We start from the raw sequence: 17,002 nt of genomic DNA on the forward strand, positions 1-17,002 counted from the left end.
AAACCTGACCACAGGAAGGCAAGAGCAGGCAAGTAAACCCAATCATCAGTGGCCAATGATCTGGTCACTCACAGCTATGTACTCAAGCATCTATAAAAACTCTGAAGTGAAGGGGCTTGGGGGCATTTAGCTGATGAGCACATCTAGGTGCTAGGAAGGTGGAACGTGAAAGTTCTGTTTAACATGGTACCAAAGAGATGTGTGCTTTTCCTGAGTGTTTTTTTTTTTTTTTAAGATTTATTTATTTATGCATACAAGAGCTGGGGTACAGGCCAGAGATGTGGGGAGTGAGAGGACTCACCAGAGACAGAGTGGGGAACAGAACAGGCAGACTGACTGAAATACACTACTAAGCGGAGCAGTGGGTGAGATAGGAGAGGTCTGCTTCGCCATGTGGGTTTCTCCCCTGCCAGCAACTTGTACTGCAGAGGCTGCAGATTGCTTCATAGTTTGGTGCTTAACCCCTTGTGCCACCAGGGATGCCCCTGAGTGTGTTTTTTCTGACACTCCAATCCATGGTCAGGAAAAGAAAAATTGGCCTTCACTAAGATTCTGTTTTTCTTATGGATGGAGAGGGAATAGAGGTGAGAGATGGTTGTGGAAGAATTTGGATAATGAAATTTCAATTGTAACCCTAATAAGAGATGTGTATAAATACCATTGGGTAATTAATAGAAAACAAAATATGCTCTATTAATTGCATTGCATGTCTTGAGGTTATATTTATAGATTAATGTTTATTAAGCATAACTATTACCACACGTAAAGTGGTGATGGGGAGGCTGTGAAGAGTATCTGGCCTCAATGATTAAAACAGTCAAAAGGTGAAACAATCCCCAATGCAAAAACAGAATTGCGGAGTATTATTTTGTCAGGACAAATGAATGGAAAGATAAGAGCATTTTTCCATGGTATTGAAGGACTGAAATTCTCTGTGTAAACAGAGAACAAAAAAAAAAATCAGTAAACACAAGAACTTCAATAACATCTCTCTTTTTCAAGATTTTTATTTATTCATACAAGAAGTGGGGTACAGGCCAGATGTGCTGAAGGGTGAGAGGATTCACCAGAGACAGAGTGGGGAACAGAACAGGCAGACTTACTGAAACACACTGCTGAGCGAAGCAGCAGGCAAGACAGGAGAGGTCTGTTGCGCCATGCAGACACCCCATGCAGACACGCCATGCAGCTCCAAAGCGCTGAGCTCAACCACCTGCGCCACCAGGGAGACCCTCAATAACATCTTTGAGTCTGCTAGGAAGAACAATATACATAGAGATGTCTTTATAAGAGTGAGGCTATTTAACCAAATTAAAAAAAAAAAAGAGAGAGAGAGAGAGAGAGAGAGAGAAGAGGTGAGTGGGGAAGAGAGGGAATATTGGACCCAATTTGACTGGAAGAAATAATTCATCTCTAGCCCCTCCTCTGACTGCAGGTTAAACAAAAAATATGTAATAATATGGATCTTATTGTTATAATTAAAATGAAAATCTAACATTTAAGCATTGTATTAAACTGATTTCTTTCTGCAGATGAGTTCATAGCTTCTAGTTTCACATCAAATCATCCAGAAAACAAGTGTCACAAAGAAACTGAGAAGCCATGAGGACCAAGTCCATGTCCCAGCCCAATTACAAAAGAGGAAAATGCAGCCAAGAAATGTAAATCCACAGAGAGAAAGCAATTTGAAAATTACAGAAACAAATCTCACCACAATAAGAGAGTTTGTTCTCTTGGGCTTCTCTGAAATTCCCAGATTCCACTGGTATCTTTTTGGGGTATTCTTAGTCATCTATATGATTATCCTTTTGGGAAATGGTGTCATAATTCTTATAACAAAAGTAGATCACACACTTCAGACCCCCATGTATTTTTTTCTTAGAAATTTATCCTTCCTAGAAATCTGTTATGTCTCTGTCACTCTTCCAAGAATGCTCATGGACCTTTGGACCCAGAAAGGAGCTATTTCTATTTCTGCCTGCGCTACACAAATGTGCTTCTTTCTTATACTGGGGGCCACCGAGTGTTTCCTGCTGGCCGTGATGTCCTATGACCGCTATGTGGCCATTTGTAACCCTCTGCACTACCCTCTGGTCATGAACCACAAGATGTGTGTCCAGCTGGTAGCTGCTTCCTGGGCCATTGTAACTCCAGTCCAGATAGGGCAGACATGCCAGATTTTCCTTCTGCCTTTTTGTGGTTCTAATCTAATCAAGCACTTCTTCTGTGACATTCCCCCCATTCTCAAGCTAGCTTGTGGGGACATCTTCATAAATGAGATAATGATCTATATATTTTCTGTACTGTTTGTCCCTGTTCCTTTTCTGTTGATCCTCAGGTCCTATAGCAGAATTATCTCCACCATCCTGAAGTTGCCGTCAACTACAGGACGGGCCAAAGCCTTCTCCACTTGCTCCTCTCACCTAATCATTGTAATTTTATTCTATGGAACCGCCACCATCACCTATTTAAAACCTAAGTCCAATCAGTATGAAGGAATGCAAAAACTGTTCTCTCTTTTCTATACTATATTGACCCCAATGTTCAATCCTCTGATATACAGTCTGCGGAACAAAGATGTTTTAGAGGCTCTACGGAAATTGCTTCCCAAAATGTCAGCATTGTGAAAAACTTAGACAAGCATAACTATTGTCTTACATATTTAATGAATATGTAGATTTGATTGAAATCCTATTTTCAGTACCATCCTGAATTTTACAAGAAGTTAATGATGAAATTCGGTTTTAATTTACCGTTATGTTCTCAGAGTTATTGCAATTGTGTTCAATTATTTAGCAATGTTTGGAACATTCAGTCTTCCACTTCACTATAAACTAATAAATAGAGATGTGTAACAATGGTATGTGATATGTTTTATAATTGACATGATGCAATTTTCCATTCTTTTGTTGATGCCGCTGTTGGCACAGCCTTAATGTATTCTATTAAAGAAGCAAAACACTTTTAGAAAATGGAATATTTACTAAATTATTCCCTGAATGAATGCATAGAGAAGTAAAGCTTGAAAGCTTGAATATATACATGCGTAAACACAAATGCTGAAGAACAAATATTAATAATGATTGTGTAATAAAATATTTATTGTAGTACATTTTTTTTTTTTTTTTGTGGGACCCTTGCTGGCGGTTGGGGAACTAACCAGGGCTGCAGAGGCTGGAGGCAGCCTCGCAGCCCAGCGCTCAACCGCTGCGCCACCAGGGGAGGCCCTGTAGTTCCCCCTTTATTTTTAAATTTAAGCTGCATTAAATGTACATCACGACGCAGTGATGTAATGGACTTACTGAGGAGTTTCAGAAACACCGGCATCAGGAGGCAACACACCAAAATAACAAGCATAATTACTCCAAAAGAAATGAGAAAATGTAGCCAATTGGATGGCACTAAGGAACGTAAAGACTCTGAAAACGTAGATGCAAAATCAGACAAGGCAGGTTCAGACAGGTGGGTCTGACTCATGGCTGAAATCTCAGCCTGGAGAGAAGTCAAATCGTGGCTAGTATCACTTTCACGCCATATGCCAAGTAAATGATTTTTAATAAAAGTCCAATCATAGGAAGAATTATAAAGTTTGGGCGTAACACAAATAAATCTGAATTGAGCATGGCACCGAGTAGAGAGAAGTCGTTTAATTTGCTGAACTTCTTCACCAAGTGCCAACACTGTCTCCTCCAAAGCATTCAGTTTCTGTTCTAGCTTTTGATCAGTCATGTTGCAGAGCTAAAAGCAAAGTAACATTTTTTGTGAGATCATTAACAAAATGAGCAGTATGCGTTTCCTGAACCAGGGCAACAGATGAAACTGTAAGAGAAGTCACAATAGCAATTAAGGCAGCAATATGTAAAATAAGCGTAGCAACAAAATGTTTAGAACGAATTAAAGCATTGACTTCCTGAATAACTTGTAAAGCAGTATTGTCAAACCATGGGGTATCTTGTAAATCAACAGGTAATATAACATAAGAAGGTCTATTTAACATAACCATAGTAGAAAAATTATGAACAATATTAGGAGTTAGGCAATTAGACAACACGCATTTAGAATAGGTGACAGAATAGGAATTCCCGTGGCGGGAAATGTTCATTGTGTTGGCAGATCCAAAAAGCAATGTATAGGGGTATCCAATGCAGGCACGAAGATTGAAATTCCATACGGCGTAGATATCTTGTCTGGTGCTAAAAAGTTTGATAGCATTCACAGCAGCAAAAAGACGAAAAAGTTCAAGTAAGCACGAGTCCCATTGGAAGTGGTGAAGAAGTAGGTGATCTGTGACTTTTCAGGTTTCAGTCAGTGAAGAGGAGGAACCAAGGTGTTGGTTTAATTTAGCAGGGAGCAGATGGCTGAATTAGCATTATTAAACAAGTAGTAGACAAATTAATAAGAAGAAACAAAAATTTAGAGCTTTGTACCTATTTTACATACAGGTGACTTAATAGGAAAGACAAAAGTACCTTTTATACCAGACTTTTGAAATAAACACATTTAAACAAAGTAAATTATTAATGTTTAACATAATTTTAAGACATATATGCCTTGAATTATATTATAAAATTTGAACTAGTTTTTGTTTACCAAAAATAAAAAAAAAAATTTTGATAGTGATTGTAAGATTTGTTTTTGTGAGAATTTATATAGGCGCCATTTATAATTAGTCCTCTAGAGGTAAAAAACAAAACAAAATAAAACAACACAAAACAAAACAAAACAAAACAAAACAAAACACAAAGACAGACAAACAGATACGAGATCTCTTGATATATATTTAAAATTTTAGCCATATGTATATATTTTAAGAGATAGTTATTTTATTAGTTTTTGTGACGTCACTGAGGTTTTTTAATGAGTTAAAAGCTAAAAACTGTGCAGAAAATAAGTATCTAATTTTAATTATTACCAAAGACCTTGGGCTCGAGACCACAACAATCAGGCAGTTTTATTAACTTTTTTAGATAAGAGAATATTTTTTGAGTTTATATTTTTAAGAAGTGATTTTTTGGCTTTAGGTTGTCAATGCTTTATTATACTGAGAGCAAGTATATATTAAAAAAAAAGAATACTGTTATTTTGATAACAGAAGAAGAGGGAAATTTTTACAGTTTGTTTTTAGGCTTTTATTAAAATTTGAGGTTTGAATTTAGCTCAAATATGTTTGTATTATTATTTATTTTTTTTAGGTTAATTAATTTTAACAAGAAATTTAACCTTTTACAAGTCCAATAAGTAAATTTAAAAACTTTTATTCAACCAATAAGCATTTTGTATAGCTTGTTAGTAAATTCAAAATAACTCAGCAGTTTTTTCCTTAGACAATTTAGACTTTAAAATTCAGAAAAAACATAGGGAAATAAAACTTTTTTCCTAGAATGAACCAAAACAGTTTAGTCCCCCACAGCAGGAAGGCAGTAGAGACTTGCCAGTGATCCCAACACCGGAGAAAAATTATAGGCAGCTGCTTGTTGAGACCAGGGTCAGCCCCCACCCCTCTGTTGCAGTGGGTTTAGAATATTCTTATAAAAACCTTTAGTTATATTATATAGTTATATTTAACCATTTTTTATTACCTTAGCAATAGTAAATGAACTTTAAATACTATTATTTAGAAATATTTTATTTATTTTAAAAGAATAAATGGCCTAACCATATACTTAGAATCAGAAAATAAAGTTAAAGGCTGAGCAAAATGCTCAAGTGTCATAATGACTGTAATTATTTCAGCCTGCTGAGCAGAGACATTTTTAGAGACTTTTTGTAAAGGTTCATTTCTAAGACTATAAACTGCAAAGACTCCAGACGAAGAGCCATCAGTGAAAATGACCTTTGTATTGGGTACAGGTTCAGAATTAATAATTTTTGGAAAAATAAGTTTAGGTTTTTCTGCAAATTTCAATAATGGATGTTGAGGCAAATGAAATTTAACTTGTCCTGAAAAATTTTGCATGGCAACTCCCCAATCATTATCATTTTGCAATAAAAATTCAAATTGGATTTTATTATAAGGAATCGTAATATTTGCAGGATCCTGTCCAAAAAGTTCACGAGATCTGATGATGCCTTTCATTATTAAAAATGCACACATGGACGGATATGCCGTCACCACACGCGTTTGTGCATGGGAGAGATGCAACCATTCCAAAATGCCCTCCTGCCATAAGCAGGCTGTAGAAGTATAGGCAGTTTGCATAATTAACAAATCCCACGTTTTAGAATAATCAACTTGTGTAACTCTTGCTTCTGAGATTTTCTGTTCAACTAAACAAAGGCTTTGTAATGCCTCCGGAGTCAAGGCACGAGGAGATCTAGGATTCGAATTGCCTTGTAAAATTGCAAAAAGTAGATGTAAATCTCCAGTAGTAATTCTCAAATAAGGCCTGACCCAATTGATATTACCTAGTAACTTTTGAAAGTCATTTAGAGTTTGCAATTTATCAATACGAATTTGTAAATTTTGAGTCATAATGTGATCATCATAAATGATTTTTCCTAAATAATTTAAAGGCCGATCCTTTTGAATTTTATCTGGTGCTACTACCAGACCATAAGCTGTCAATTGTTCTATCAAATGGGTTAAAATTGAGTCTGCAACATCCTTTAAAGGATGCCTTAAAAGAATATCATCCATATAATGGATAATATATGCCTCTGGGAATTTAATTCTAGTAACCTGCAAGGCCTGATCAACAAATTTTTGACACAAAGTAGGAGAATTCTTCATTCCTTGGGGCAAAACTTTCCACTGATATCTTTGCCATGGTTGTTGAAAATTGCTAGATGGAATACTAAAAGAAAATTTTTGACAATCATCTGGATGCAATTTTATTGTAAAGAAGCAGTCTTGTAAATCAATAATAATAACATAATTGTCTTTTGGAACTGCTACAGGAGAAAGCAATCCTGGCTGTAGGGCACCCATATCCTGCATAGTGGCATTTACTGCTCTCAAATCTTGCAAGAGTCGCCACTTGCCAGATTTTTTCTTAATACAAAAAACAGGAGTATTTCATGGACTTGTAGAGGCTCTAAATGCCCCTTAAGTAATTGTTCCGGAACTATAGTTTGGATAGCCTGGATCTTTTCTGCTGTCAGGGGCCATTGATCAATCCAGACAGGAGTTTAGTCTTTCCAACTGATCTTATCAGCATATTTTTGATTTTCAGTGGCCCCTATAAAAAAACCTGTTCATCAATCACATCTGGAGTAACTAGAGACAATTGCAGAGATTCCATGATGTCATGTCCCCATAAGGAGAACGGCAATGCAGGAATCACATAAGGCTGAAACAGACCTTTCTGAATCCCTAATTGCCAGGATAACATTTGAGAACTTTGAGCCACATTATTTGCCATACCCAATCCAATCAACGTGGAGGAGGAATTTGAAACTGGCCACGCAGCACGCCAGTTCTACCCTGCTATACATGATCTATTTGCTCCTGTGTCTAGCAACCCCATGATTGGATGTCCATTAACAAACAATTTTTTCAATGGTCATTCTTTTGTAATGCTCTGGGTCCATGCAATTACATCTGTGGATCCAAAGCCTTCATCACCTCTTTTTTCTTTTAAAATTGGATTAGGCAATTTAACATAAGATAGCACAAGAATTTGTGCAATACGTTGATCTTTGTGAATTTGTATTGTTTCTTTTAAAGGTCGAACCATGACTTTAACTTTCCCTTCAAAATCTGAGTCAATTATTCCAGGTAGAACTTCAATTTTTTTTTTTTTTTTTTTTATAATTTGAACTACGGCCAATTATAAGTCCGACCGTTCCTTGTGGAAGCGGTCCCTTTAAGTAAGTGTCAACTAAATGAACTCCATCCGTGGCTGACATGATAACATCAGCCATAGCTGCAAGATCTAATCCTGCACTTCCAGGAGCGGCTCTTGGCAAATCATGTACGGCTACATTCGTAGCAGGCGCAGGTGTTTACTCAGAGCTTATTTGCGCCGAGTAGACCCTCTTTCATTTAGGGGGCTGAGGGCTCGCCCCTCTGAGATTTTTTTTTTTTTTTTTTTTGGATTCTCTTCTATTTGTTTCAATTTATGTCCACCCTTATGCCACTTACTGTTCCTGGAGGAGGGGCATGCAGCCTCTTTGGTTTAGAGCATTTAACATTGTTTTTTCTTGCTAAAATAATTTGGAGCCATAAGAGTATTCTGCGGCACGGGGTTTTGTTTTGGTTCTGTTGTCCTACAAAGATCAGCAAATGCTTCTTCAAAGTCACTATCATCCTCATCACCCATAACTTCTGCATATTCAGGATCTCCAGGGTGACAATCTACAAGTTCTCCTTCTGCAATAGGTGCAGTAGGGAATACAGCACCCGAATATGTTTTAGATTTATTGGCAAAAGGAACAGCTTCCTGATCACTACTTTCTTCTGATATTTCTCCTTTCCATAGATCTGCTTCCGTAGTATCAACTAATAAATTTCTAATTTGTACCCATAGAGGAAAAGCCTGAACAGGCACCTGTGTAGGGCCGTTTTGAATATAAAATTTTTGAATTTCTTTTCCTACATGTATCCAATTTGTCAAAGACAAACTGCCCTCTTCAGGAAACCAGGGGCAGATTCTTAAAATAAACTCATAAAATTCACTGAGGGACCTGTTACTTATTGTCATCCCTCGGCTTTTTAACATGTGACTTAAAACAGAAAGGAAAAGTCCTCTATCTCTAGAGTGAGAATGTCCCATATTTATAGATTACTCATCCTCTTTAACTGGTCATCCTTTACCAGCGGGCCCGCGGCGCCCCGACGAGATTCCCTATCCTTCGACAAAATTTTTTAGAAAAAAAAGTGGAGATAGCTTACCTTAAGCTCGTTCTTCCAAACACGTCTTCTTCTTAAGGAAATACCTAGAGAGTTTTTCGCCTAGAAAACGAAACTAAAAACACTCAGCGATGCTCGGCTGACCTTACTTCTCGCGGAGTATTAGAAAGCCTTGGTATAGGGGTGACCGTACAAGCCCTGGTCTCGGACTCCGCAAGGAGACCCCACTAAACCTTACGGCTTTCGCGGAACTGCAGCTATGAGACCACACAGGCTCCGCGGCTCAAGAGAGCCTTGGAACTCAAACACAATTACTCACACAAACTTACACACAGTCTCACAAAGCAGAGAAAGTCGATTCTTCCAGCTTCACTGAGCCCCACTGTTTGGGACTCAAGCCCCACGTTGGGCGCCACCTGCCGCAGACCAGCCCAGTGGTGGCGGGAGATGGAGACAGTCTCAGGGTTGAGTGAGAACCAGCAAAAGGTGGTCGAAGGAATTAGGGCGGGGGACAAGAAAGAATGACACACAGACACACTCAAGGGAGAGTGAAAATCTGAGTGTAATTTGCTCAAATCAAAACGCATATTTATACATTTTCAAAAGGCATTAGGTCACACAAAATCTATTTTCCCAGCATAACAATGTTTCTTGTTACCTAGGCATAGAATACAATTTTCTAGCTAATAGTTTACAAGTTGCTAAGCATATGTGGTTACATTTCCTGAAACTGATTTTTACATATATAGAAAAAGTCAGGTAAGAAAATTAATTATGGACAAGTTGCTAAGTTACTATTCAGAAACAATGATTAACTAGTTAATGGTTAAACTGCTCTGTAGGTAATTCCATTCGGCTTGTTTGTAGGCAACGCTCTTAGCAGCCTTGTTTTCAAGCAAAGAAGGGGTTTTTTACTGCAGGCTTATTGCCGAGATTGGGCTTATAGGCTTGTAGGCCTTGTTTGATCTGAACACCAAAGTTTATTATGATGAAGCCCCTTGGGGACTGCGCCTGTCTTAGGTCGTCAGGAGTCACAGACATGAGTCTGGCCAGTGCCTTCTTTAGTCTGCCCCCAATCTTACCCGTCATTGACTGTCCAGTCCAGCGCACAGGGGAAGAGGGTCTTACGTACTCTATTTGTGAGCATCCACAGTACAGCCACTCTTTATTTCATCCAATTACTGGCGAGCAATGGTGGCAACAGTGGCATTGCCAACCATGGAGGCAGGAGCTGCCACATTTTATAAGCAAACTAATTTGGAAAAATAAATGCTTATATTGAGAAATATTGATATTTTAGTAAATATGGTACATAAATATATGTAGCTTTTAAGATATGAACCCATTTAAAAAACCAAGCTTCACCTATATAGTAGTGGTCCCCAATAAATCATTCTTTCTTGTATCCACATCTTTTTTGTCAAGCCTTCCCACACCTACTCTTTATTTAGCCAGATGATTATCTTTGGCCAATGTGACATTAGTAAACATTGTATCACACAAGAATGAAGACTTAATTTCACTAATAATGAAGGTTTTTCATCACCATGTCAAAATTACAAGACTAAACTCCAGGACAGTGAGAGAACAAATAGAAAGAAGCCATGGCTCATATATAACATATACAATGATGGAATCAAAAGGTATAACATATATATTTTTTTTTTAATAGAGGCATGCTTTATTTATTTGTTTGCTGGTTTTGTTTGTTTGTTTTTGTTTATACATGCACTGGGTACAGTCAGAAGTGCGGGAGGGTGAGAGAATTCACCAGAGCCAGAGCGGGGAGCAGAGCAGGCAGAAGGACCGAAGTACACTGCTGAGGGGAGCAGCGGGCGGCAGGAGAGGTCTGCACGCCATGTGGGACCCTCCTCCGGAGGCCGGAGAGCAGCCGGGGATCGAACTGACGCCGCAGAGGCCGCGTGGTTTCGCAACCCAGCGCTCAACCGCTGCGCCACCGGGGAGGCCCAGGTATAACATATTATTTTAAGAGCTTTTGATTGTTATTCAATATTATTTATTTGTTCTTTAATGATCTATCATGTGTTATTTGTAGACTTTTAAAAATTGTTAATCTCTTTCTTCTTAGTTGTAATGTGCATTTAATGTATATGGTAGGTTTAGAAATTCACTGCTGAGATATGTAGATTAAAATTAAAAGGGCATTAGTAATAATACAAAGGGGAGAAGAACACACACTAACAGATACTAATGATATGGATAAAATGTGTGATTTAATTTTCTTTCTACAATTCCTCTTTAAGGAAAATATTAACCAGATGGACCAAAAGTTGTACCATAAAAAACTCAATACTTAAAAAAATACTAATAAAACAGAATACATTTTCTGGAGATAATGCAATTACATTTTCATTTCATTTTTCTTATTGGGAAAAGGGAGAAAAATTGAGGATATTTCTAGGTATGATAGACTGCTGCAATTCATCTATAGGGTCCTGCCCAAAGCTACAAATAACATCCCTGTCAGTGTTACTTCAAACACCATTACAGCTGCTACATCAGTAGCCCAAGTGGGAGATGAGATTCCAGTGCAGTCTGGATCTGTTGCAGAACTTTCTCTTGTTCTTGATCTCACTCAGAAGTAGCAACCTTTTAGGTCACTTGGTAGATGAGCCTGAGTAATATACACCCACATGAGGAATATGTTGCTTCCAAATCCCAAAGAGACCTATCAAGTGCTGTGCCTATTTTTTCATTGTAGGGGAGACCAGATGCAGAAATTTATCTTCACTCTGTAGAGTTGTCTGTACATGCTGGACGTCTAGGAATTTCCATGAAATTGAGGTTTGCTGAAATTTAGTTGAATATATTCCCTGCCTTATGATAAAAAAGATGTTTGCCAATAAACTAGAGTAGTTGCTATTTCCTGCTTACTAAGTCTAATTAGAGCACTGTCTGTCATCAATGTAATGGACCAGTATTATCTCTTATTGAAAGGAAAGGTGATCCAATCTCTGTAAATCATATTCTGACATAGGTGAGAGAATGAAGAATTTCTGGGTCTGAAAACTGTCTCAAGTCTGATAATTGACAATCTATTTTAATAATTTTCATTACACTTTGGTACACTTGATCTGAACCTTTTCTGCTTATACAGATCAAGTAAGAATTTAACAGCTTTCTTATATATTAGACCTCTAAGACAACTATGATTAGCTAACACCATAGGGCAGAGCCAGATCATTCTTATTGCTGTTTTAATTCTGCTTTCAATTACCATATCTATGCCCATTTATCTGGGCTGCATGAAAGATGTCACTTGGTCCCTCTCATCCTGCAATCCAGTTACCATCATTGCACTTAGATTCCCCAACCAGTGGATGCATTTCCCATTATAATGCCTTATACAGATTACCCTTGGGGTTCTACAAGGATACTGGTGTTCCTATCATGGATTTATTTCTCACAGAGCTGCTGAAAGGCATGATTTCTGAACATTATTAGCATGGTGAGTGGGTTTAAATGACAAATACATTCCAACATTCCAGTTTTCCTAAGACTTTGAATGACTTTTTCTTATGTTAAATGGAGGCAGGTTGGACATTACCAATTTGGCCACAGGGGACCACCTTTTGTTCCATACTTCAATCAGCATCCTTTCTAATTTCTCCATTGCAAAATGAAATGCAGAATCCTGCTGAGTAGGCCCATGTCAGTAAACTTAGCCAGTTCAGGTTTTTGTTTCCTCAAGCATATTCCATACCCTTAGTATCCTCAAGTGTTTCCCTTATTATTTCCTCCATAAATTATAAAACTCAAGCCAGATCCTTAAATACTCTTAGTGTTGGTAATAATTATCATCTACAAATTAAAGCCTAGAAGACAAACTATTTTCCCATTCACAGCTGGGAAAGTCAATTATTTTACTTTATTCTACATGGAGTTTGGTAGTATTTCCAATTATAAATGAGTTTACTCTGGGAATGAAGTTGGGAAAAGGTGACAAAATGTTCCCTTTGATAGGAAGAATTTCCCTTATTGATGTTCATATTGGCTCCGAATTTAAATTTTTAGACCAGGTTTGAAAGCTCAAAAGCTACTGCTCAGTGTGCCCCAGTGTCCTGTCATAAATCCATAATATATAAGATAAATCTTGTGTTGTATAAAATAAATCTTGTGCTGTATTTAAATTACAAAATATATTTTTTCATTAGGACATTCACAAGGATTATGTGGGGAGAATCCTGAATATGCATCAGGAAGTCCATTGTTGAGGAAAAGGGAAGAAATGCATCTCCAAGTATGTGTGATGGGGTCTAATACAGATACAGACTCAGTGTGGAGATTTCATGACATGTTGTTGGAGGATGTCAATTTTGGATGGTCTCAAATGACATTACTCAGTTCTGTATTCATCTCCAAGAAATAATGACTTGGGCACTCTATTCCATGAGGAGGCTAAAGAGAAAGTATTCTGGATAGAGTTATGTTAAAAAAAAAAAAACAACACAGAGGACTAAACTGGTGATTTTAAATTAGAAATTTAAATGTGTTCTATGGGGAAGAGATCCCATGGGTAAGCGATAACTTTTTTTTTTTTTTAATATATGGGTCACATTTTATTTACAGAATGAAGATAATATTTTCAAAGCAAGATGAATGTTTTGATGAAATGAGTGCCCTTACCTAACATAATATAAATATGTAAACTCTCTACAGTGAGAAAAAGTCACCATCTCCCAAAAAAAAGGTAAATACAAACTAATTTATACTGTTATAAGCTTTAGTTCAAAATATTTACTATTAAAATATTGTAATGAAGTCATCAAACAGATGCTATAAATTACTGATTTTATTAAATACATTTCCAGTTATATAATATTAAATTGTGATACTAAATCACTTTGAGATACTAAAAGCATTAATAGCATACACATTTTAAGTAAATGATAATAAAAGAAAACTTCATTTTTAGTTAACACTAGGTAATGAATAGCATTTATTTATTAATTTTTGTCTTGATGTTATTTTAATGAGATTTAAAATAAAACGTTCCAGTTCAAAATATACAACTTTTTGAGAATCCCCAAAAATGTTACACACCAAAATTAATTTTCTTTAAAATAAAAGTTCTAAAGATGTGTAAGACAATGAAAGAGGGTTCTATTTAATATGGCTTTAAAATTATAGGGCTTACATTGCTAACTAATATTAAACAAACAGAACTAACGTAGGTAGAGCTGTTGATATGATCGACAGCAAACTGATTTAGAATATTGTCACACACTCTCTTCACCTTCTAGATTTTCCTGGGGAACAAAATCTTGAGTTGTAAGAGGCAATAGTGTAACATTGTTATTTTCTTTGATTGATAAGTACTCAAACATTTACAGAAATGAATGATAAATATATAATTTTTTGAGTTTTCTGAATAAATATTTGCTCTTTTTACTTTGTCTCCTATTGAAAATAACATACAAATCTCAGCTTCATGTTATAAATTAATATATTATAAATAATTTGTTTCAAAAAGTTCAGTTTATACAATTAGAAATTTTATTTGGCACTGGAATCAAATTCAAGCAATATAAGTGAAATTATTTGAATTAAATCTTTCATTTTCTTCAAAATTATACAGAAGGATTGGATAATTTTGTCCTGATGTATTAATTATTTTTTCCCCTTTTGAGTATCAGTTCCTTGAAATAGTATCTTCTGCTGCTATTCATTACAGAATCCAACACTGGATACCATATTAAGTGAATGTTTGCACATCTGTTTCTTCATATATAGCATGAGAACATACATTAACATTTAATTTAATATTATTTTAGATTTAATAAGAAAATTTTATTATAAGCATTTGACTAACATGATGGTAGTTTAGTTAAAATAATTTTTCTTCTGCTTTCCCAGGTAGTATTTAATGTTGTCATATGCAATTGTCTTTCTTGCTGATATTCCTATATTGTCCACTGATATCTGAACTATGAGAAAGTTATTGAGTCTCTGTATACCTTGTTTATTAGTCACAACCAAAAATGTATTTGCTTACATGCACTTTAACTAAAATATATATGGTCTGTCTTTATATTTCTAGGAAGTTTATGACAATTATATTTTATAATTTACAATGTTTAATTCTGATTTCCTTAGTTTTGTGTCAAACATTATTTCAGTGAGGACTTTATAAAAAAGGAACAGTGTCACATAAAGAGACACTTGAGGATAGATTTTACTAGTAAATTTTCAGAAATCACGTCATTAATGCAATCCCTTCAACATTACCAATTATATAACCTGTCGAACAAAAACCATTTATTAACATTGGCTGCATGTATTGGATAAGATAAATAAAAGATCTTGTATTATAATGCCTGATGACTATGAATCTTATTTTATTTGGATAGATAAAATAAAGCAAAATAGATTCCAATAATGTGCAGGCACCAATAGAAAGAGTTATAGCGATCTCATATGAAAGAAAGACATGACTTGTCTTGTAAAAGACTTGATGGAATAGCTGAGATATTACCAAAAAAAAAAAAAAAAAACATGACTCAAAGTTTGGTGTGGACATACCACTCAGAAAAAGAGATATTAGATGTTTCTGACTTTGGGGGGAAAAAGACAAATTTTGTTTTGCTCAAAACATACAAAAATGGATAGTGTTAATTCTAGAATGCATAATTTCAACTCAAATTCACAGCTGGTATTAGATATTGAATATATTTAGATACTGAATATAATAGATGTTGAATATAACCTAAATAAATATTTGGAATGTAGTTACTCTCCTTTAAACCTTAGTTGTGCCCTTTGAATACAAGATACTGGAAATTACTGGTGGATCGAAATTGTATATGCAAGTCCCTCAAATGCCTTTAGAAAGCATGCAAGAGAAAAAAAAGATAAGTGGCTAATTTCACTATTTTCACAGATGGAACACCAAAAAAGTTCAGTAGAAGTAAATCTCACTTCAACAATGGAATTTATTCTTTTGGGATTTTCTGATATTCCCAATCTACAAATGCTCCTTTTTGTGATATTTTTCTTTGTCTATTTGATTATTCTGATGGGAAATGGCCTCATTATTCTCATAACCAGGGTCGACCAGGCTCTCCAGACTCCCGTGTATTTTTTCCTCAGTAATTTTTCCTTCTTGGAAGTCAGCTACGTATCTGCCACTCTTCCTAGAATGCTCAAAAACCTTTGGACGCAGAAAAGAAGCATTTCTTTTTTTGCCTGTGCTACACAAATGAGCTTTGTGCTTATTCTTGGGCACATTGAGTGTCTCCTCCTGACAGTGATGGCCTATGACCGCTACATGGCCATCTGTAACCCTCTGCACTACCCTTTGGTCATGAGTCACAAGGTCTGTGTCCAGCTGGTGGCTGCCTCCTGGATCACCGGGGTTCCCGTTGAGCTGGGACAGACATGTCAAATTTTCTCTCTGCCTTTTTGTAGATCGAACAGGATCAATCACTTCTTCTGTGATATCCCCCCATTACTCAAGCTGGCCTGTGGGGACACTTTCCTGAATGAGATGTTGGTCTTTTCCGCTGCTGTGCTCTTTGTTATGACTCCATTTCTGTTGATACTTGGCTCCTACACTAAAATCATCTCCACCATACTGAAGTTGCCATCGGCAACAGGACGAGCCAAAGCCTTCTCCACCTGCTCCTCCCATGTCATAGTTGTGGCTTTATTCTTTGGATCTGGAATCATTACATATTTACAACCCAAATCCAAACATTCTTCCATGGTTGACAAACTTCTTTCTCTTTTCTATACCATTGTCACCCCAATGTTTAACCCCATGATCTATACACTGAGAAATAAGGATGTTACGATGGCCTTGAGAAAATTATTTTCTTAATATTTAATGTGTAAGCTGCTGATTTGAATCCATTGCTTGATTTCTTATTTAATTTTGCCATTATATAATTGGAAACCAATATTTGATTTGTTTTCCTACCTTACTATAGATTATCTATACTCATCACTAAGTTTGTTGTTTTATAGTAGATACCTGATACCATGATTATATGCATGAGTATTCCTCAATATAAAACCTAAATTCTATGAAGTATAATAAATACCCACCCATGTTCATGGGGTTTGTGTGTGTGCATGTGTGTTTTAAATTGATTCTAAATTTACTGTGATAGTAAAGACAATTAAGGAAGAGCAAGGTGGGAGGAACTTCTTTATGGAACATCATGACTTACTATATAGCTGTAGAATTCA

The 17,002-nt window shown here is 36.2% G+C and overlaps 2 protein-coding genes across 2 annotated transcripts; both read left to right on the forward strand.

Moving 5' to 3' along the window:
- Positions 1-1,646: 1,646 nt before the first annotated feature.
- Positions 1,647-2,627, forward strand: LOC311170210 (olfactory receptor 10AG1-like; the record flags this gene model as incomplete). Its single annotated transcript, XM_084232600.1, has 1 exon — positions 1,647-2,627. One exon carries the CDS (start codon positions 1,647-1,649, stop codon positions 2,625-2,627), a length of 981 nt encoding a protein of 326 aa, XP_084088726.1.
- Positions 2,628-15,622: 12,995 nt separating this feature from the next.
- LOC311170942 (olfactory receptor 10AG1-like) lies at positions 15,623-16,631 on the forward strand (the record flags this gene model as incomplete). Its single annotated transcript, XM_084233461.1, has 1 exon — positions 15,623-16,631. Exon 1 carries the CDS (start codon positions 15,693-15,695, stop codon positions 16,629-16,631), a length of 939 nt encoding a protein of 312 aa, XP_084089587.1. The 5' UTR covers positions 15,623-15,692.
- Positions 16,632-17,002: the final 371 nt, after the last annotated feature.

Source organism: Talpa europaea, assembly GCF_964194135.1.
Source record: "Talpa europaea genome assembly, chromosome: 1".
NCBI classification, from domain to species: domain Eukaryota; kingdom Metazoa; phylum Chordata; class Mammalia; order Eulipotyphla; family Talpidae; genus Talpa; species Talpa europaea.